We start from the raw sequence: 21,968 nt of genomic DNA on the forward strand, positions 1-21,968 counted from the left end.
CTAGCAGAGTGCTTGGTTAAAACGAACTTGAGAGACTCATGATAATGTTATGATGTTTAATGATATAATACCAATAGCAATAATATTCACATGCAATTGTATTGTACATTACTGTGAACTAATATCATTGATTTAGATGATATGATAATTACTATTATGAAGAAATTATATCTATATTTTGATAAAACATAGTTATCATCATACTCAATTAATAGAATTATTATACTCAATGATATCAATATCATTATCATTGTTATCAAATTTTATAAAACAGTTATCGATATTTTTAAGGGTCTGCTTCTTAATGCAGTCGATTCGATTTTAAACGAAATAATTTTAGATAAAAGATATTATCTAAAGTCACTTTTGACTTTTTCATATTAGAAGTAGTAAGTTTGTGTTATGATAAAAAATTAAATGGGTATTGCAGGTGACTAATGACGCTAGCATTTAATCTCGAATGTTTGTCCGCGCGTCCCAAATGGCGGCTTTTGTTGTGGAGGCCTCGGCTACGATGTAGTTTTGCTGGATGCATTTTTTCGTATTCTGTTGTATCATTGTGACGTTCAACGACATATTATAAATTTTCTATTGTTGAGAATACCCGAGAAGCATATGGCATGATGGAATCTGACTTCCCATGTGAGTAAACATAATGTTTCTTAGATTTGTGTTCGCTTTTACTGAGTTGTGGTGCTCGACTACGTCATCGACCTTGGAAATGGCGGACACGTTCGTACTGATCCGATTTCGTGACTGTTGGATTAAAAAGTGAAGCAAATAACCACCCACAGTTCCTCATCGAGTTGATTTTGTAATACCATTAGTACACAAAGGAATTATTTATGCCAATTGGCAATGTAGTGTAAGGTCACGTGCAACAGTAGAAGCTTTACGGGAGAAATTGTATTGATATTTTAGTACATTGGCTTGGTCGCGTCGCCATTGTGATACGCCGCTGCCTCCCAATACTCGCACGAGGCTTGTGTTAGTATCTCCCCCACCAACCGTAATCGATACATTCGGACGAGCCTAGTCAAATGTCCGAGTTCCTTGACATGTTCGTTTCACTTCCATTCTCTACTAAAGACTCGAATGAAGTCAAGAAGCGTTAATAATTGTTCATTGACATCAGTCGTTATTAGCATGGTTAACGTAAATGCACTGTTGTGTGATACATCACTTTGTCGTATGATTGCTTATTGTCATTTGGATTAATGAAAATAACGCATTTATAGATATTTCTCTAAAATAACCAATTCATTTTATAGGTTTATGAAATTTAGTACAGCAGTTTTGTTAATTCATACATCACGCATACTTATTAATGGATGGCAACAGAGACTGAATGATAAGACTTCATATTTATCCATTTATCATAAGTTAGAGCGATAACGGCAGGTGATAACGAATAGAAATACTATGACGTAGGTTAATGTTTTCATTAACCTGTTGACCACCTTTATCGTTTCTTTTCCCCTAGTATGATGTTACTTCTAACACGTTTTACTATTCGATGTCATCGTGTAATTTTATGCATCGTAATACATTTCTTGGCATTTGGCTTTTGATAGGCGACTTCCAGCTACTGAAAAAGATATTGCTTAAACACCATGCAAGTCCTCCTCAGGGAACTGAGCATCTCTGTCCTTTTCGAATATGTCTCTAGGTTTGGGTTTACTAATTCAACGAAATTAATCTCCATAATAAATACATGAATGGTAATGGGGAGGAAATTTACATTGATACACCTCGTTATCTAATTGTGTAATTTCGTAAGACTGGTTAGACAGCAATCCAAACCAGTAATTAACAGTGAAACCGCATAGTTTAGATCATGTCAGCAATTTTGTTTATCAGATTTGGCTAGTGACTATAGAAAGACATTTTTTTCCAAACTTTACAGATGGGCAGATAGATTTAGGTAATTACTTGAAGATACTATAGAATTACTAACCATAGATGGACAATAGAAATAGAGGAAGCTAAAAAAGAAGTGATAAAATGTGCGAAGGAAATCTTTAGTTTCAGAGTTGAAGTTGCATGAAGTAGGCCAAAGTTTGAAATATGATTTTGATCAAAATTTAAGAGTTAGGGTTCCATAACTGTAGAACCACTAACCAGTATTCCTTGCTTAGCACAAATAAAGAATCACACTCATGACGTATGTAAAGGGTGCCTTTTACAGCTAGATAAAAAATTAATAGAGGTCCACATGTATCTTTGAAGGCTGCTGCCATTTTGATAAATGGAAATGATATCCCATCCAAAAGGACTTAGAACTTGAAGACTGAGGTGGTTATTTTTACCATGTTTGAAAAGAATGGAAATATCCAACTCAGCCAAATATAAAGTTGGGTGCAGTAATATGAGGCCACCCTATGGCTTGTATTACTGATAGGCAATTACAGGAAATTTCCGTTGTAAGGGACTTATGGTTGAATTTAGTAACTGGTTTCTCATCTGAGAGCCCTAGAAGATCAAGGAAAAGATTGCACACAGGTGAATGTAAAATCTAACCACAAGCAATTGGACAGAGATGTGAATGTAAAATCAACTGCAAACAATTGGACAGATACATTAAGTATTTGTTAAATCAATATGCAGAACCAATGTTGTTACCCTGATTACCCCACATAGACTTGCTGGAAGAACAAAAATTGCACCTGAGTGTTGCTAACATTTAACATTTCTCTGAAGTCAGGAAAGATTTCAGAACAAGTGGGGATAATTAGTGACAAAGCAAGGAAAACATTTGAAGGGACAGTAGGAAGCTTTTCTTCTGCAACTGAGTTGTGAGTATGTGGAGCAAGCTAAGCAAAGAGGAAGTAAATGTAAGCACACTGGACTATTCAAAAAACTTGAGACAGAAATAAGTAGATAAAATGGGGCCCTGAAAGTGTATACTTCCTTCTTCACATGTACAAAGAGGTAATTAACCAGAGCTGTAATTATGTTCATGGTGTAAGGATGTGATCTGAATTTTTTTGTAACATTTGCCAGATCCCTTTGAAGATTTGATACAGAAGTTCCAGCAGATATGAGAAAGATAATACCTGTGTAAAGGAAGCAAAATTATTAATTATTTTGTTTTCAGTCACATTGTAAGTTGCATCAAGGAAAGGATAGTCTGAGTAGATAATTTTGATGAATAAAACAGCCTATATATATATATATATATATATATATATATATATATATATATATATATATATATATATATATATGATGAAAGCTGGCAAGGCAGCGGGTTTGGATGGTATCGCAGTGGAATTTATTAAAAAAAGGGGGTGACTGTGTTGTTGACTGGTTGGTAAGATTATTTAAAGTATGTATGACTCATGGTGAGGTGCCTGAGGATTGGCGGAATGCTTGCATAGTGCCATTGTACAAAGGCAAAGGGGATAAAGGTGAGTGCTCAAATTAGAGAGGTATAAGTTTGTTGAGTATTCCTGGGAAATTATATGGGAGGGTATTAACTGAGAGGATGAAGGCTTGTAAAGAGCATCAGACTGGGGAAGAGCAGTGTGGCTTCAGAGGTGGTAGAGGATGTGTGGATCAGGTGTTTGCTTTGAAGAATGTATGTAAAAAATACTTAGAAAAGCAAATGGATTTGTATGTAGCATTTATGGATCTGGAGAAGGCATATGACAGAGTTGATAGAGATGTTCTGTGGAAGGTGTTAAGAATATATGGTGTGGGAGGCAAGTTGTTAGAAGTAGTGAAAAGTTTTTATTCAGGATGTAAGGCTTGTGTAAGAGTAGGAAGAGAGGAAAGTGATTAGTTCTCAGTGAGTGTCGGTATGCAGTAGGGGTGTGTGATATCTCCTTGGTTGTTTAATTTGTTTATGGATGTGGTTGTTAGGGAGATGAATGCAAGAGTTTTGGAGAGAGGGGCAAGTATGCAGTCTGTTGGGGATGAGAGAGCTTGGGAAGTGAGTCAGTTGTTGTTCGCTGATGATACAGTGCTGGTGGCTGATTCATGTGAGAAACTGCAGAAGCTGGTGAATGAGTTTGGTAAAGTGTGTGAAAGAAGAAAACAGAGTAAATGTGAATAAGAGCAAGGTTATTAGGTACAGTAGGGTTGAGGGACAAGTCAATTGGGAGGTAAGTTTGAATTGAGAAAAACTGGAAGAAGTGAAGTGTTTTAGATATCTGAGAGTGGATTTGGCAGTGGATGGAACCATGGAAGCTGAAGTGAGTCATAGGAATGGGGGAGGGGGTGAAAGTTCTGGGAGCGTTGAAAAATGTGTGGAAGGCGGAACATTATCTCGGAAAGCAAAAATGGGTATGTTTGAAGGAATAGTGGTTCCAACAATGTCATATGGTTGCGAGGCGTGGGCTATAGATAGAGTTGTGCGGAGAAGGGTGGATGTGCTGGAAATGAGATGTTTGAGGACTATATGTGGTGTGAGGTGGTTTGACCAAGTAAGTAATGAAAGGGTAAGAGAGACATGGATAATAAAAAGAGTGTGGTTGAGAGAGCACATGGAGAGAATGAGTGAGGAAAGATTGACCAAGCGGATATATGTGTCAGAGGTGGAGGGAACGAGGAGAAGTGGGAGACCAAATTGGAGGTGGAAAGATGGAGTGAAAAAGATTTTGAGTGATCGGGGCCTGAACATGCAGGGGGATGAAAGGCGTGCAAGGAATAGTGTGAATTGGAGTGATGTGGTATACAGGGGTCGACGTGCTGTCAATGGATTGAACCAGGGCATGTGAAGCGTCTGGTGTAAACCATGGAAAGTTTTGTGGGGCCTGGATGTGGAAAGGGAGCTGTGGTTTCGATGCATTATACATGACAGCTAGAGACTGAGTGTGAACGAATGTGGCCTTTGTTTTCTTTTCCTAGTGCTACCTTCCGCTCATGCGGGGGGGAGGGGGTTGTCATTTCATGTGTGGTGGGGTGGCGATGGGAATGAATAAAGGCAGACAGTATGAATTATGTACTTGTGTATATATGTATATGTCTGTGTGTATATATATGTATACATTGAGATGTATAGGTATGTATATTTGCGTGTGTGGACGTGTATGTATATACATGTGTATGTGGGTGAGTTGGGCCATTCTTTCGTCTGTTTCCTTGAGCTACCTCACTAACGCGGGAGACCGACAAAGCAAAATAAAAAGAATGAAAATTATGTATATAAATTTGAAGCTTCACAGATCTTAGGATGTATGCTAAAGTAATGGATATATTTAATTTATGAAGCAGCAATTTTTACCAACATAAATGCTATCTTTTCCATATGTTACTTCAAAATTTTACATATTTTAAAGCACTTTGTAAGAATTTAAAGAGTTTACAATCAATATATTGTTATGGCATGCCATTATTTATTTGAGCTCTTTTTTTCATTTCCAGGGACAGATGAACAGACATACTGCTTCATACAAGCAAGAGCTCGTTTAAAGATTCATAGTAGTGAAACTCCAGATTATGTGTTCCAGTAAGTTTGTCTAGAAATTGATGCCTCTTACAAATCCTTTGTTTATTGAAGTTATTTAGTGCAATAGTACAGTAAAGCATAACTTACATAGACATAAATGTATAGAAATAGCAAATGCTTAAAAAAGAATAATATGATATATATGATGTTTTATACTTATGCTAGTTATGGTTTTATGCTCTGTATTAGTTTTTGCTGTGATTTTATGCTTTATGATAAAAGCAAAAATGGTATGATCTTCAAAATCTTGTTTATTATTATTTCAGTTTTCTTTGATAATATTGTACCCTCATGAACAATATGGCAGAATCAAGACTGATCATTGGCTTTTGGGGATGATGGTTAATGTGTAAAAAAGTGTTGATATTCATTTTAAAACAGCTCAGGTGGAGAAAGTGTCCAGGCTAGAGTCGCTGTTGGTATTGTAAACCTAATTGGTAAAGTCCTTGTGAGTAAAGAGGTGGTGAAAAGTGTAAGATAAAGATGTTAACCCTTGGACCATAAAAGTCACTCTTTTAGAAGGCCTTGGGTTCTATGGATTTGGTTGCAGAGAATGTTCACTGTATTCATTTGTGTGTGCCTTGCTTTAATGTAAATATGCAGCTAGCTTTACGAGAGAAAAGTGAAAATTAATACAGTGAATAGAAATAGCACCAGTTTTATTTTCAGTAAATTATATTTATTCCGTCTTATAATGTAGCTACTGCTAACTGTATGATATGCTTAATGTAAGGCACCTCCAGAAGGACTGCAGTGCTAAGATCGTAAGATCCTTTCTTTTGAAAGCTTTTGATGTTTTTATAATGTTTAAGGCTCTTAAGTATCTAATGCCAAATACCTTTAGGCAGTTTAGTTTTCTAGTAGGAGTAGGTTTTCTTGATAGCATCTGTCTGGGACATGATGGCTCAGTTACAATGATCTGCTTGTGAGTTCTGTAAGATTGATGCTTGTGGCTGCTGTGTCAGTATGTTTGTTTCTTTTCAGGTCAATTATAGATGAATTGGGTCTAACTGGACAAGTTAGCCCTAGTCAGGCTCGCAGGCATTGGGATGCTCTTGTTACCAGATATAAGGTGAGTGCACTTTTAACGTTTATTAACCTGTGATCATTAATTGATTTTATTATATAACCCCAGGACCTCCTCTATGGGGCTCCTACTGTGCTACTTTTTGTAGCAGGAAAACATTGGACTACCCTGGAATGAGAAGTTTCTCAATGAAATTGTACCCCATTTTCATATACTGTAAGTGGTACAACCTTACTGAAGGTGATTCTCCACTTGCACTGTACTCTCATGCAGGCAGAGCCCATTAACACTCTTTTATAATTCATTAGGTTTATTGGTTCATAGTGTCCCATTGATGATTTAGCACATGATGAGAATTTTTACTGTAACTTTGAAAGATACGTATATGAGTGTAAGGTACATTTTAAATGAAAGGCATTGTATATGAGCTGATCATTGTCTACTTTATAGATATCAGTTGTTTAAAAAAGTAAGTAGAAATCCGTAACCTACACGACTGTTGCTTCTTCTTCCAGAGCTTGCATTTCTGATTCTCCTGGTGTAAATGATAAGATTTTGATGGAGTATGTAGGCAGCCAACAACCAAGGAGGTATATTACCAGTACTACCCACCTGGGTATCAGGAGGGTTAGAGATAGCTGCATAGTGAGCCAACACTTCATTGGTTGTCAAGTTGCTTTTCTCTGACCCAGGTAGCTGTCTTTTCTTTCTGCCTCACCTACATGTGGCTTGCTGGTATTCTGTTCACACACATACAATATATCTCTCCCTGTCACACACAACACTAGATAATACTTAACTCACACAGCTCATTATTCATAACTCTAGATTTTCCTGTGGTGAGTGCTATGTGTTAGCCCTGCCTTTCAGCAAATTGGTAGGAGCAGTAGATAGAAGTAGTAGGTAGGAACATTTAGATATGACTTTTAGGTAGAAAGGTGGAAGTATTATGTGGGAACATTATGTAGAAGTAGTCAGCAGGAATATTAGGTAGGAGCCTCTACAAACACTGCACTATACTGGCCCTCTGCCAGTGAGGTACTAAAGGCTAAGAAGTGGCAGTGGAGTTCACTGGTAATGAATACTCTATTGCTGTGGCCATCCCATCGAGGGAGTTCCGAAAGGGAACAGGCGTCAGAGATATATATAGATAGAAATTGTAAAGATAAGAATACCATATTTATAGTATAATGATACCGAAAATATGTTGTGAAAAATTCTCTATGATTATTATTGAGTCATGACTTCTCATTGTCTATAGAAGCAAATGAATTGTAAGAGACCTGAATATTAGTAAGTTAGATTGACAGTTTTGTCTGTTCCATCTTTAGTTGTACTTGTTTACTTTTATTCACATCTTTCAGTAGTTTCTGCATTTCTTCAATAAGACATAATTTCATTACTGTTTAGAAAATTTGATATACGATGTATGTGGTTTTATACTTTTGATGTATTTTTTATCCTTCTGTGATATGCAATTCTATTAGTAATGAGTAATTCCTAATATTCATTTGCAATGTCTTAAATAGAGCACATTTCACAGAATGTTTTAATGTTATTTCTCAATGCTCACAACAAACCTTCAATTCCATTGCTGTTAGATTGGTTTGATTTGTATTAAATGGCCATTGTCAGAAGTAATCACTTCTAGAATTTGTAAGCTATGTATTGTTTTACCATTAGGAATTAAGCCAGCCTGCTTTGGAACCTGAAGATGCAGCTCCTCCATCATGGCCTTTTTATGCTGCTATGCAGGATGCACTTCTTACTATGCCTCCCTCTGTTCTCCCAATTTCTGTTCCTGAAGAGATGGATGGAACAGGGGAAGTCGTTGAAGAAGGGAATGGGTTAGATGAGTCATTCCATGAAGGACAGTCAGTTGATGAGATGGAAGAGGATTATGAGGATGAAGATGATGATGAGGATGATGATGATGATGATGATGATGATGAAGATGAGGATGTAATCATGGAAGATGATGATAATATGGGTGATGGGTATGAAGAGGATGAAGATTCCCAGTACATGAATGACTCTCAAGCTGATGAAAATTCACAAGAAATTGATGATGTAGAAGTAGATGAGATATGTAAGTAATGTATTTTTAAAAACCTGCTTCATAATATATTTAAAGAAGAAAGTTATAAGAATTAAAAAAAAGGCAAATTAGTGAAGGGGAGAGAGAGAGAGTATGGATGAATTTCTGAGGAAATGAAATGATTTGGAAGGTGAATAGAATGAGGGAAACAGCAGCATAAATGGGGGCGTCAGTGAGGAGAGCAGATTGAGAAATGGTAGTAGACGAAGATGTGAAAGGAAATTAGTGAATCTGGTGAGGAACTGCTGAACATGTTGGATGATAAGGAGGTGGATGTGTTGTCTCTTGGACAAGATTGTATACAAAGGGAGAAAGGAAGGTGAATGGAATGGTAGAGATAGAGATTTTGGAAGCCTAGTTTAAGTTGAAATGTGATAAAACTTTAGGAGTAGATAGGACTGCTGTTAAATTTCTGAGAATGGGGTAGACAGCGTTGTTGATTGTTTAGTTAGGCTGTTTGACGTGTATGGCATTAAGTGATGTGTCTTAGGATTGGCAGTGCGTATACTGCTCTTGTATAAAAGCAAAGGGAACATATGAATATATGATTCATAGATGTGAAAGTCTGTATAGTATACCTGGCAAGTGTATAGGAGAGTGGTGAATAATAGGATGATGTCATGTGCAGAGTAGGTGATTGAGGAGAAGCAGTATGTTTTCAGGAGAGTTAGAGAGTGTCTTTAGCAAGTGTTTGCACTGGGGAATATGTATGGGAAATACTTTAAGAGAGAAAGTGACTCATGTTTGGCATTTATGGATCTGAAAAATGCTCATGACATAGTTAACAGAGATGTATTATGGAAGGTGGTATGGATATAAGGGATGAATGGAAAGTTACTAACTATATGCAGAGAGGTTTACTGAGAAAGTAAGACGTGTTCAAGTAGGAAGAAAAGAGGATGAATGGTTTTTTGATGAGGGTTGGTCAAAATCAAGGATGTGTGGTATTGCATTGATAAAATGTTTATGGATGAGGTAATGCAGGTTGGAGGCATGAGAGGTAAATCTGTTTCCTTTTATAAATGACATGGCTATGGTGGTAGACTCCAAAGGCTGATGACAGTTTTAGAGAGTGTGCACAGACAGAAAGTTATAAGATATGTACTGGCAGAAAGTTGAAAGATAATGTAATCGAAAGTAAGGTAGTGATATGCAGTAGCTGGGTAAGACAGGAAGTTCTAATGTGAGCTCAAATGGGGTGCATTGTAGAGGAAGTGGAATGCTAAAGGTAACAGAAAGTAGCCAAAGATGCAAATGGAATCATGGAGGCTGAAATGAGTTTCAAGGTGAGTGTTAAGTTTTTAGATCCAATAAGGAGTGTGTGGAAGGAAAGATGTATTTGCTTGTACAATTTTTTTTTCTTTTTGCCACATATGTTTTCAAGCTTATTTGTAAATTTTTTCTACTTTAGTGAGGATGTTTTTGCCATGTGTTACTACCTTCTCACAAACTTTAATTTTTTCAAGTGATATAAATGGAATATTAGCATACTTTAAGCACATATTTCATGATGTTCATCTTATTCAGGGACAGAAGCCAGAACCCTTCGTTTTATTGAACTTCGAGGAACTAAAGAATCCGATATGGTTACCTTGGGGCCTACTCCTGTATTTGCGTAAGTAAAATGGTAACTACAATAAGGAACTAGTAGGATCGTTATAGTGTCAGATGTCAGAGATTATTAAATGCAAGTTTTTGTTTTTTTGACCCATTATTTCTCATTTATGAATATGTCTGTGCTTTTGCTGCAGCTCCTTTTTGTGTTTTACTCCAGTTTCAGGCTTTATACCATCTGACCAATATTGCTAGTTTCCATTCCCTCTCTCTTCCTGGTTTCTTCCTTTACTTTTTTTTACAGAAGGAGCACATACTCTTTTTCCCTGTAATTTTAACTGAATATTGACAGAGCAAGCACTTTACATGTTTTACATAGTTGTTACCAAAAGCAAGATATGGAATTTTTCAGTAGATGTTTTAGGCATTGATTTTGTGTGCTTGTGTTTACATATAGTTTCATTGTTGCAGATTACATTTAGATGTTCATACAAATAGGTGCATGAATTAGGTTATCATATATTGTACAGTGAATATTCTGTCATGTAAAAGGCCTTGAACGTAGCTACCAATAGGCCATCACTTTAAGAGAAGTGGGAAATGGCATACAGGATGTAGTTTTATTTTTTTTTCTTAGATTACAAATACAGTATGGTTTAGAAATGTGTGCATCCCTGGTATAAAGTAGACATACATTCCAGTTAATGGGCACATTTATGCATCAGTTTTTGTTGATGTGGGAATTTATATGAAATTTAGTAATTAAGTTAGTTGTGTTAAGAGAAGTGGTTGCTTGATTAAGAATAAATGTCTGAAATCTCACATATGAAACCAAGGGGTGATGATGCTGTTTCCTGTAGGGCATGGTGGCGCTGGGAATGGATGAAGGCAAGCAAGTATGAATATGTGTTTGTGTATATATGTTTATATTTATATTTATGTTATCCCTGGGGATAGGGGAGAAAGAATACTTCCCACGTATTCCCTGTGTGTTGTAGAAGGCGACTAAAAGGGGAGGGAGCGGGGGTCTGGAAATCTTCCTCTCTCATTTTTTTTTCCAAAAGAAGGAACAGAGAAGGGGGCCAAGTGAGGATTTCCCTCAAAGGCTTAGTCCTCTGTTTTTAACGCTACCTCGCTGACGTGGGAAATGGCAAATAGTTTAAAAGAAAAGAAAAAGATGTTGATATGTATATGCATGTACCTGTACATGTATGTATGTGTATGTATATATGTGTGTATATGCGTGGATGGGTCTTTGTTTGTCTGTTTCCTGGGGCTTCCTTGCTGACAGGGTAAATGGTGATTTAGTTATGATAATGATGATATATTTATTATTATTATTATTTTTATTTCATATATTTATTTATTATACTTAGTTGCTGTCTCCCGCGTTAGCGAGATAGTGCAAGGAAACAAATGAAAGAATGGCCCAACCCACGCACATATACATACCTATACTTTTCGATGTATATATACATATACATACTCAGACATATACGTATATACACATGTACGTATTCATGCTTGCTGCCTTCATCCATTCCTGTCGCCATCCCGCCACACATGAAACAGCACCCCCCTTCTCCCGTGTGTGCACGAGGTAGCGCTAGGAAAAGACAAAAAAGGCCACATTCGTTCACATTCAGTCTCTAGCTGTATTGTGTATTATTATTATTATTATTATTATTATTATTATTATTATTATTATTATTATTTATTCCCTGGGGATAGGGGAGAAAGAATACTTCCCACGTATTCCCTGCGTGTCGTAGAAGGCGACTAAAAGGGAAGGGAGCGGGGGGCTGGAAATCCTCCCCTCACTTTTTTTTTTTTTTTTTTTCCAAAGGAAGGAACAGAGAAGGGGCTGGATGAGGATGTTTCCTCAGAGGCCCAGTCCTCTGTTCTTAACGCTACCTCGCTGACGCAGGAAATGGCGAATAGTATGAAAAAAAAAAAAAATTATTACTATTATTATTATACATAATCACTGTTTCCTGTGGCAGCGAGGTAGCGCCAGAAAACAGACAAAGAATGGCTCATCCACTCATAAACACATGTACATATATACATAGACGCCCTTATTCGCACATATGCATATATACACATGTATATATTCATACTTGCTTGCCTTCATCCATTTCCAGTGGTACCCTGCCCCACTCATTTCTTGTTTCCAGTGTTTACAAGGTAGCGCCAAGAACAGACAAAGAAAGGCTGCACTCGTTTGCATTCATTCTCAATCTGTCGTGTGTAATGCACTGAAATCACAGCTCATCATCTACAACCAGGCTCCAGAGACCTTTCCATGGTTTCCCCCAACCACTTCACTGAAAGCATGTTGACCCTCGTATATCACATTGTTCTGTTTCACTGAATCTCATGCATGCGTTTCACCCTCCTGCATGCTTAAACCTCAATTACTAAAACCTTTTTCTCTCCATCTTTCCATTTTCAATTTGTATTTGTATTTTTCAGTGAGATCTTAGAAGAATTGGGCATGTCAGAGGAGGTAACAGTTGCTCAAGCTCGTAAAAAGTGGACTCAACTTGTTCGCCGCTACCTTGAATTGAAGGTAACTTTAACGTTAGGGGATTCTGATGATGATTTTTTTTCCTTAGTTTAGAACATTACTTTGCATCTATGTAGAGCAACAGGAAACTCAAGGGGGGCTGGAAATCCTCCCCTCTCATTTTTTTTTTTTTCTTTTTTTTTTTAATTTTCCAAAAGGAGGAACAGAGAAGAGGGCCAGGTGAGGATATTCCCTCAAAGGCCCAGTCCTCTGTTCTTAACGCTACCTCGCTATCGCGGGAAATAGCGAATAGTATAAAAAAAAAAAAAATGTACACTCGTATTGAAAGTGCTAACATAACATATTGTGAGACTATTAGAAGAACCCTGAGTAGATTTGATTATTTCTAAGACTCAGACACCAACTTAGGACAACATGGCTTGAGAGCAGGACATCATAATATTGTAGTTGTAACTGCTTATTCTTGGTGATAAAATCTAGAGGATACTCAAAAAAGAGGTAATGCTGATGTGATCTGCTTAGTCCTTACCAGTTATATACTGTTTATATACTTCATGCCCCAGGAGCTACATCAATCTTTATGAGGCTCCTGCAGCACTCAGGAAGGCATGGTTGTGGATAGGAGGCTGTAGTTTCAGACATTGGTTAGTTTGACATGCTAAGAAGTTTGAGGTATGATTGAATGTACCAAAATAAAGATGCAATACTTGGATTGTCATGCTAATTATTAAGTAAATGGGATATTACATTTAGGATGGCAACTTGAAAATACAAAGAGAATAGGTAGAAGACAGATGTGACAGTTGCATTGAGGAAATTGTTGAAGGCTAGATGTATTTTGGAAAAGGTTGCAAGGAGAATGATTGTGGATTGTATGCAGAGATGGCACTTTGTATGTAAGTGTGAATGATAGATGTTACTGTTGCTTGATTCCACCTGCTTCTGATTGCTTTACAAATTAAGCCACAGTTTGTGAGGTATCAGTGGGGTACAGCCTCATTGAAAAACTTTTCACTTCAGAGAACTCCATCCTTTTCTAGCTACTGATTATAGTGCAGCCTTCATCCTACAGGAACACCTGTAGAAGGGACCTAACATTATGAATGATAATGAGAAGAAGGGTGAAAAGGAGGGTGAAAGGCGTGCAAGGAATAGAGTGAATTGGAACAATGTGGTATACCGGGGTCAACGTGCTGTCAGTGGATTGAACCAGGTCATTTGAACTGTCTGGGGTAAACCATGGAAAGTTCTGTGGGGCCTGGATGTGGAAAGGGAGCTGTGGTTTCGGTGCATTATTACATGACAGCTAGAGACTGAGTGTGAACGAATGTGGCCTTTGTTGTCTTTTCCTAGTGCTACCTCGCGCACATAAGGGGGGGAAGAGGTTGTTATTTTATGTGTGGCGGGGTGGCAATGGGAATGAATAAAGGCAGACAGTATGAATTATGTACAAGTGCATATATGTATATGTCTGTGTGTGTATATATATGTATACGTTGAGATGTATAGGTATGTATATTTGCGTGTGTGGACGTGTATGTACATACATGTGTGTGTGTGTGTGTGGGTTGGGCCATTCTTTCGTTTGTTTCCTTGTGCTACCTCACTAACGCGGAAGACAGCGACAAAGCAAATAAGAATGATAATGATAAGTAAGAAGAATGATGAAAATAATGATGATGATTATAATGAAAATTTTGACAATGATGATAGATGTTTGTATCATTGCGTGAACCAGTGTGTAAAAAGTGAAGAATTAAGATTGAGAATATGTGTAGGAAAGCAAAGTGGTTTTTTGTGTACTTTATTCACCCCATATTAAAGGTAATAGAGCAGAATAAAATTTGAATTGTATGATGAAGATATGGGTTGTAAGTGATTAGTGGGTGTAAGTGCATGCTGTCATAGTTGAATATTGTCACATGAAATGCATAAGGATTGCTGTTTCTTTTTTTTTTTTTTGTTGCAGGGTCCTGATGTTGAGGACCATAAATCTGGGTATGGAAATGGTCAGAACCTTATCACTGGTGACTTACAGGGAGGATGGTTGTTTTACCCCTCCATGCACTCTGTAATGGAGTCTATCAAAGCCACATCTCCAGACGGAGGCACTAAGTCACGTAGATCTCCTGAATACACATGTGAGTTATGTATTGTATAGTGTTTTTTGATAAATGTGGAGGTAAAGAGAAATTGTTTATTTTGTTGATAATGGAAAACCAGTTGTAGATAATTTATAGTGGTATTGCATGAGGAATAAATGCGTCTCATTAATTTTTTCAGTATTGTGAAATGGGTGTTTGGATGGGTTATTTGAATATCTTTAGTTTCTCTAGTGATGAAGCTCTCTCTCTCTAATATCAAGGGAGTTGCTAAAGTCATGGACTAATGTGGATGCACTCTCTGAGCTGTAATGCCATGGGAGTGGCAAGATTAGTTTGGTTGGATTACTCCTTAGCTGAACTGGTTTTGCTAATAGATGAATACTTTGTTTGCAGTGATACATCATTCAATGGCAGATATGCCCCTTTGACTGATAATTCATTTGGACTGAAGGAGTAAGGTTGTGGTGTTAAAGCTATGGTTGTCTCTAATCTTCCTCGTTTTTTGACTGTGTATGATTGGCATCTTAACCTCTGTTTCCACAGTGAGCTCCTTCATATGTTTTCATGCATTAGTTTTTAATGCAAAACAAATCCTATTACTCTTTTATGGTGGTGATGTATATCTGGCAGTATGGTAATTGTAAAAGTCAGTTGACATAACTAGCTGCCTCAGTTGCCTCATGATTTTATGAGTGTAAGGATGCAACGTTTGCTCACTGTCCTTGTGTTGAGTGATATTTTCACTATTTCTGTTTTGGGTGATATTTTTTTCTCTTTTGGTGAATAAGAAAGGGTTCTAAGAAGCTGTCTCAGGAGGAAAAGCCTGTATTCTTGCTTGGCAGCACGAAAATATATCTACAGGTGAAATGTCAAGATGTACTGGCAGGGCTGAGTTCACTAGTTGGATGCTTTTTTTTTTTCAATCCTTTCAACATTATCCTTCCCCAGAAAGTTGGGTTTGGCCAACCTGGGTAGACAGTAAGGTGACTGATACTCTGATAGGGTTATGTTGAAAACACTGATAGGGTTAGATTTATCAACACCTCATGCTTCGCTGTCAGTTTGTCATTTTCCTACTTAACTTTGAAAGCTGTAATAACATCTCTCTTCTCTCTTCCTGGCAAAGTGGGCCATTCTAGCCTCTAACCTTTCACAGTGACTCAGATCCATTATTTTAGATACTATCAATGTTTCCTTCCATTAAACTTCAAGTGGGATGACTAGACCTGAGATGCATACTATGATTTAACTTAAATATTTACTGTGATATTTGAACACATTTTCTTAAATATGAATCGAATTATAGAGGAACAATATTCCACATTTAAGGCTATTTTATCATGTATGTTCTTGCAGTACCATATGATGACGAAGTTTTTGAGTCTCAACTGCACTTTTGCCAATTGTTATACAACCACACATTTTATTTCATTGTAAAGATGTGTTGCCATGGGAAGATTAGGCCATGCTTAGATATCAACAAGAGAAGAGGGTCCTAGACTGTCATCTTCAGGAGATGAATACAGTAACTTTGAGATATTCATTTTATTCCTTGTAACTTTTGGCAATGTCCTGTTTAGTAGATCTTCCTCCTGTGTAACCTTCTTTGATTTAACCACATATTGAAGGACAAATGAAAGGGTGAGCAAATGAGCAAAGGATTTGCAATGTGATGTCATGGATAGGTGTGGGGTTATGGCATAGCAGGTAATTGTAGCATGATTTTAAATGAATCGTTCATGCTACCCTTTGAAACTAAGTTATATATTAATTCAAAAGCCATGACTGTGGAATAATTAGTTATGTGTTTACCTTGCTTGGACTACTTTGATACCTTAAGAACTTGCTTTTCACATTTTCTGGGCCAGTTTTTTTTATTGTATTCTTAAGTATTTTACTTTCCTATAAGTTAGGAAAAAGTTTGACATTTGTTCTTAATTCCCGAGTGCTGAAAGTGTTGACTGTGTTGATAGGCATGGGAGTGTGTAAATTCTGTTGCTTAATTTAAAACTCAGGAAATTAGGATATTTAGTTGCTCAGTTTGATCTTGCTCTGAATGTATATTTGCCTTTGTTGAGAATCTGTATAAGAATATGATTATCTTTCTCTTGTATAGGGTCTGTTGATATAACAAAGAAATTCATAAAGATTCGTGGAGAGAAACATGCAGAGATTTCCCAGAAGGGCCACAATGCAGTCTACCAGTAAGTTTGTTTCTCTAATTTGCATCTGTTTATGTGTTGTGTATGTCTATATATCTATCTGTCTATCTAGTATCATCATTCCTTTTCTAGTCTGATGGGATGGATCAGGTACATGCAGCTTCTATAATGTTACTCACATATTTCCCCATTGAATTATTATCGTACCCACTAAATTTTTATCACTTCTTAAATTTTTACTTCATTTTGTCTCATTTAGAAAGTTTACTTCAATAGCACCCAGAGAGCTGTGAATGTTTAACGCAATCTTTTCTTTCAGAGATATCTTAGAGAAGCTAGGAATCACTGACAAGGTCAGTGTGATGATGGCCCGCAAGAAATGGAATTACCTGGTCAAGAGATATCAGGTTAGAATCATGAAACTAATATATTTTGATAAGTATGGAAGAAATTCTTTTTAATGAACTATTTTTAAAGTCATGGAAGATGAAGACTATTTTGCATTATAGACAAAATCCTCTGAGGACCTGAGAGAATTCTTGCCCATGGGGGTTCAAATACTTTTTATCTCCATGAGATGGTGTGAATTCATGAGAATTCACCCCTTAAACTATCATGAAGTGTATGAGGTTGATGGCTGTTCTTTCACACGGGTTTAAGAAGTAGTGAAAGTCTTGCATAAGTTGAGGTGTGGCAAAGCAGTAGGAGTGCTTGCGATTGTTGTTATTTTTTTTTTTTTTTTTAAGAAAGTCCCTGTTTAGGAAAGTCCCATCTAACAAGCATCCACTGACCTCACACTCTTTATTGTTAAAGGAGTTGAATTCCTCAGGAGTTGTCCAACTTTGCTAACAGGGCTCTGCCCTCAGTAGAGGTGGTTTTTCATTCTTTGAAAATTCCATTTTGTGTGAGAATGATAAGTGTTTTACACAGTAACTAGGTATTTCTATGCTTGAGACTTCATACTTAGTAAAATAAGAAAAGATGTGATATATAGTTTTCTCTGATGAAGCATTTTTATCAGAAAACTCACAGTGAGATTTATTGGTGACTGAGTGTACTACAAGAGGTTTTTTGCACTTCTTATGATTACTATATTGTATTTGTATCATGATTTATACAGTTTTTACCACATATATGGTGTTCTGTCTAACGCAACACAATTATCTTTTCATCTTATTTTTTTTATGAATATTAGAATTGTGCTGTAAAAGATGATAACAGGTTTGTTTGTTTTCTGTTAAGTAGAGATGTGCTTCAGTCCACACCTGTAATTCTAGGATGAAGAGATGGCTGGTGGAGAACGCACCTGGGCATTCATGAAGGAGATGGGACAAGTAATGAAGCACTTTAGGGGTGCTAATGTCAACAAGCTCAAATCTCGAGCATCACCTGAGTTTTTATGTAAGTAAAGTCAAATGTTATTGACATGTGAATTTTGTACCCCCTTGTCATAATGCTTATTTAACCAAATACCTCTGTCACATTCTCCTCCCTAAAGTAGCATAATTTTTCTTTCATTGGCCCACAACTTTAAAGCTCCTGTTGCATGTGTATAAAGGTATTGATGAACACATACACAGTGAAATGCAGATAGCATACAGAAGTTTTAAAAGTTCTTGTAAATGTAGAGGAGGTTCAGGAGATGGGGCACCATGATTGTAAAACTCTCTCTGTGTACAGTACAGATGAATGATAACAAACGTAATTGTGCACAAACACAACTATACAGACACACACACACCTACACACACATGCAGGGGCATCCATGTTCCTGTCTGGGTTCGAATCTTGGGTGTAGCAGTCTTTCCATAGCCAACCCAGCCATTTGTTCTACCCTTGGGATTGGGCTGTAAATGGGCTTAGGCAAATGAGAGAGAGAGAGTGTGTGTGTGTGTGTGTGTGTGTGTGTGCGCGCACACATAAGAGTAAATACATGATACACATAAAAGGGTAAGAAATGTGGCAGAATGAGTGTAAAATACTTTCATCTTAACAGGTAAATAGTAAGCCCTCACACACAGTTGAATATTTTATGCTGTTTGTATTTCCATGTTTATTTGATATGCATACTTATACTCTATGTACTGCATAAATATGTATTTTTGAGAGATCTTTCAGAAAGCTCTGACTTTTACACACCTTGATGGAGATATCATCTAGCCATCTTGTCATGATATTACTGTTAAGGAGCAGCAAACACAAGTTTGTGATGAATTAGCTGACTTGTGTAAAGTCTCATTTAAATTGATTTCTAGTGTATGTTGATATTAATGTTAGTCACTGGTCCTCAAATTCTTCCCCTTGCATATCTGAATCATGTATTGAACAAGATAGTAGCCTTCAAATCTAATTAAGGCAGCCCTCAACTAAATGAAAAATAGAAGTAGGGATACAGTAATTTTTGCAGCACATGTAGACTACTAAATTTAAGGTTTAATATAAGGGTGTAGACAGGCTTTGTTTTATATTAAAGACTCTGGAAACACTCAGAAATCCCCATTGAGACCAGACCTTGAAATAGAAATAGAATACTTTACATGGGCAAAAGGAAACGAAAAAATGGTAAGAAATTTTATTGTAATTGAAAGTTTTATATGTAATTTTGTGTTCAACTGAATCTTGGTGTCCATAGCTTTTCCTGGACAGCTTAGAAATGAGTCTTTCTGAGATCTGAAACCACTTTTTTTTTTGTCAGGGCCAAATGCACTAACCAGAAGGTTCATAGAGTTACGAGTTTTTCGACATTCTGACTTTCTGGAAGCAGGCATACAGAACACCTATACGTAAGTTTCATTTTGGTAATGATTAATTCTTTAGATACTGTTAAGTGCAGTTTCCACTTTTTTAGTTCTCTTTGTGGATTAATAACATAGTTTGCTCTTGCCATCCCAACTAAGTTCTTAACTAGAATTATTGATTAACTTTCAGTCTCATATTATGAAATTCCAATATTAGAATTAGTGTTTAACAGATTGCAAGATCAGGGTGTGGGGATGTATGTGTATGAAGTAGATTTGTTGTGATTAAGCAACAGTGGCAATATGAGGATGTATGATTTTCACATGTTCTCAGCTTAGGAAGGAAGAAATATACATGAATCAAAGAGAAGAATTGTATGTATTGGTGTTATTGATGCTATCCATTGTAATGATTTGATAAAATTTTCTTCTACAGAGAGATTATGGAGGAGTTGGGGCTGGAGCATATTCTTAACCCAAATCAGCTTAGGAAGAAATGGAATTATCTTGTTGCTAAATACAAAGTGAGTTGTGACTATCTTATTTATTTTATTTAAAGATAATTTAAGTGGACGAGGTGGTGTTACCATTTTTGGGCTGACAAAATCATGTATAACTTTGGTTTGAAGGATTAATCTGTCAAGAGAGAGTCACAGTTGTAGAATGTATAGTTTGACTAATGAAATCTAATTGCAGCACTGAAGATGGTTTATGGATTGTTTTTTAACTGATAATGCCTGTAAATATCTTCTGCCAATGTTTGGTACATAGGAGAGTGCTCAGTTTTGTTTTTTGTTTGTATTTGTTAGTCTCTGCATTCACAGTGTAACTTTTAGTCTCTGCATTCACAGTGTAACTTTGTAGTATCTAAACTTAGGATATTGAGATTGGGTGGTTTGGGGTATTAGGCTATATTGAGGCAGGGTTCTGGTTTAGCCAGGATGTGAGAGTTAATGTGATTATTACTGGCACCTATTGTTGGGTTTTATACTTTCATCATTTGACATAAAATTGTCTAGGAATGATTTGATCACGAAATGTCAGACACCTCAAGGACAGGGGCACTATCAGCACCATGGTTAAGAGCATTATGATTTATCTATTATTATGATAAAGGAAGAGTAACTTAAGCACAAGGAGTTAATTCACAGTTACAGAGAGGTATTTTTTTTATTGTTTTTATGCACTTTTAATGAATTTATAAAACTATGGACAAAAATTTTGATGAGTCAGTCATGCACTGAAAATAATTCTGTTTTCATTATCTGTAGAATAAATGTTGATTCTTTTCTCTGCAGCCTTCATATTGCAGTGTTACCTGGATACTTTTCGAGTATTCACAAATTCTACACCATATTTCAAAGATTTTTGTTTTTCTAACATGCTTCGTTTACTTTTCCCATTCTTTGCTTCATGTACTCATTTTTTCTTGCTTATGTATCATCCAAGGCAGCTGTAAGCAAGTAGGAAATGCTTTCCTCTTGACAGTTGAACTAATTTGCAGAATCCTTCATTTTTTACGAGCTTTTCTATTGGAGTTTTGACATTTGAATGTGTAAGATGATATGTTGCCAGAATATTCAAGGAAGGTTATGCTATTGCATCCTGATTTGAATGCAGGTAAGGCATACATGATAAGGTTAGATACAGAGATGGGTAGAAAGCTATGTAAGAAAAGAAGTACCTTAAAGGTCAAGATTACCATGGAGTAAAGTTATCATTCCTCACAATGTAGTTTTATGATTTACATTGAACTCATCTAAAGCACATCATTCCTCACAGTGTAATTTTATGATTTAACCTGAACTCATCTAAAGCCCAGAAACAGATAAAACACACTTTAAGTAAATAACATTGCCATGAATACTATACTGAATGACACAGACCACTGACCACTGAATAAACCATTATGGTCACCTCTGTAGGAACTCTCCTGTACAACTGGACCAGATGGTACTAGCCCTGCACCTCACTCTTGGCCTTTCTATGATGATATGCAGCGTGCCCTTCAGCAGATTCCAGAGAGTGCTATACATGGAAATAGAACTGTTAGAACTAATTTTGAAAATATATGTAAGTAAACAAGTTTTAATATAGTTATTAGAACAAGCAGAAAAAAAAATGTGCTGGATATTGAGTTTTGTTAAGGGGTATAATAAAAATTCATGATTTTAAGGGGAAGTGATAGTGCAGTATCAAAATTATATCATGCATATATAAATTATGTTATATTTAATGTTTAAAGAGAGAACTGATAGGTACATAGTTAGATAAGTATGACCTGCAAAAGCAACAATACAAT

At 36.5% G+C, this 21,968-nt stretch overlaps 1 protein-coding gene across 2 annotated transcripts in view; it reads left to right on the forward strand.

The window, feature by feature from the left end:
* The first annotated feature begins 484 nt into the window (after positions 1 to 484).
* The window catches only part of LOC139753697 (uncharacterized), a 36,456-nt gene continuing 14,972 nt past the window's right edge, over positions 485 to 21,968 (forward strand). Inside the window, exons 1-13 of one of the 2 annotated variants that reach the window (XM_071670407.1) lie at positions 485 to 642; positions 5,368 to 5,452; positions 6,437 to 6,524; positions 8,163 to 8,568; positions 10,105 to 10,192; positions 12,607 to 12,703; positions 14,631 to 14,802; positions 16,883 to 16,970; positions 17,248 to 17,335; positions 18,206 to 18,329; positions 19,624 to 19,711; positions 20,103 to 20,190; positions 21,592 to 21,739. In XM_071670407.1, the coding sequence (XP_071526508.1) occupies positions 621 to 642; positions 5,368 to 5,452; positions 6,437 to 6,524; positions 8,163 to 8,568; positions 10,105 to 10,192; positions 12,607 to 12,703; positions 14,631 to 14,802; positions 16,883 to 16,970; positions 17,248 to 17,335; positions 18,206 to 18,329; positions 19,624 to 19,711; positions 20,103 to 20,190; positions 21,592 to 21,739 (1,582 nt within the window). In that variant the 5' untranslated portion in view covers positions 485 to 620. Of the gene's footprint in view, positions 643 to 2,102; positions 2,932 to 5,367; positions 5,453 to 6,436; positions 6,525 to 8,162; positions 8,569 to 10,104; positions 10,193 to 12,606; positions 12,704 to 14,630; positions 14,803 to 16,882; positions 16,971 to 17,247; positions 17,336 to 18,205; positions 18,330 to 19,623; positions 19,712 to 20,102; positions 20,191 to 21,591; positions 21,740 to 21,968 lie in introns of those variants that run through there. The other variant, XM_071670408.1, reaches the window with a different exon arrangement.

Source organism: Panulirus ornatus, chromosome 15 (assembly GCF_036320965.1).
Source record: "Panulirus ornatus isolate Po-2019 chromosome 15, ASM3632096v1, whole genome shotgun sequence".
NCBI lineage: Eukaryota > Metazoa > Arthropoda > Malacostraca > Decapoda > Palinuridae > Panulirus > Panulirus ornatus.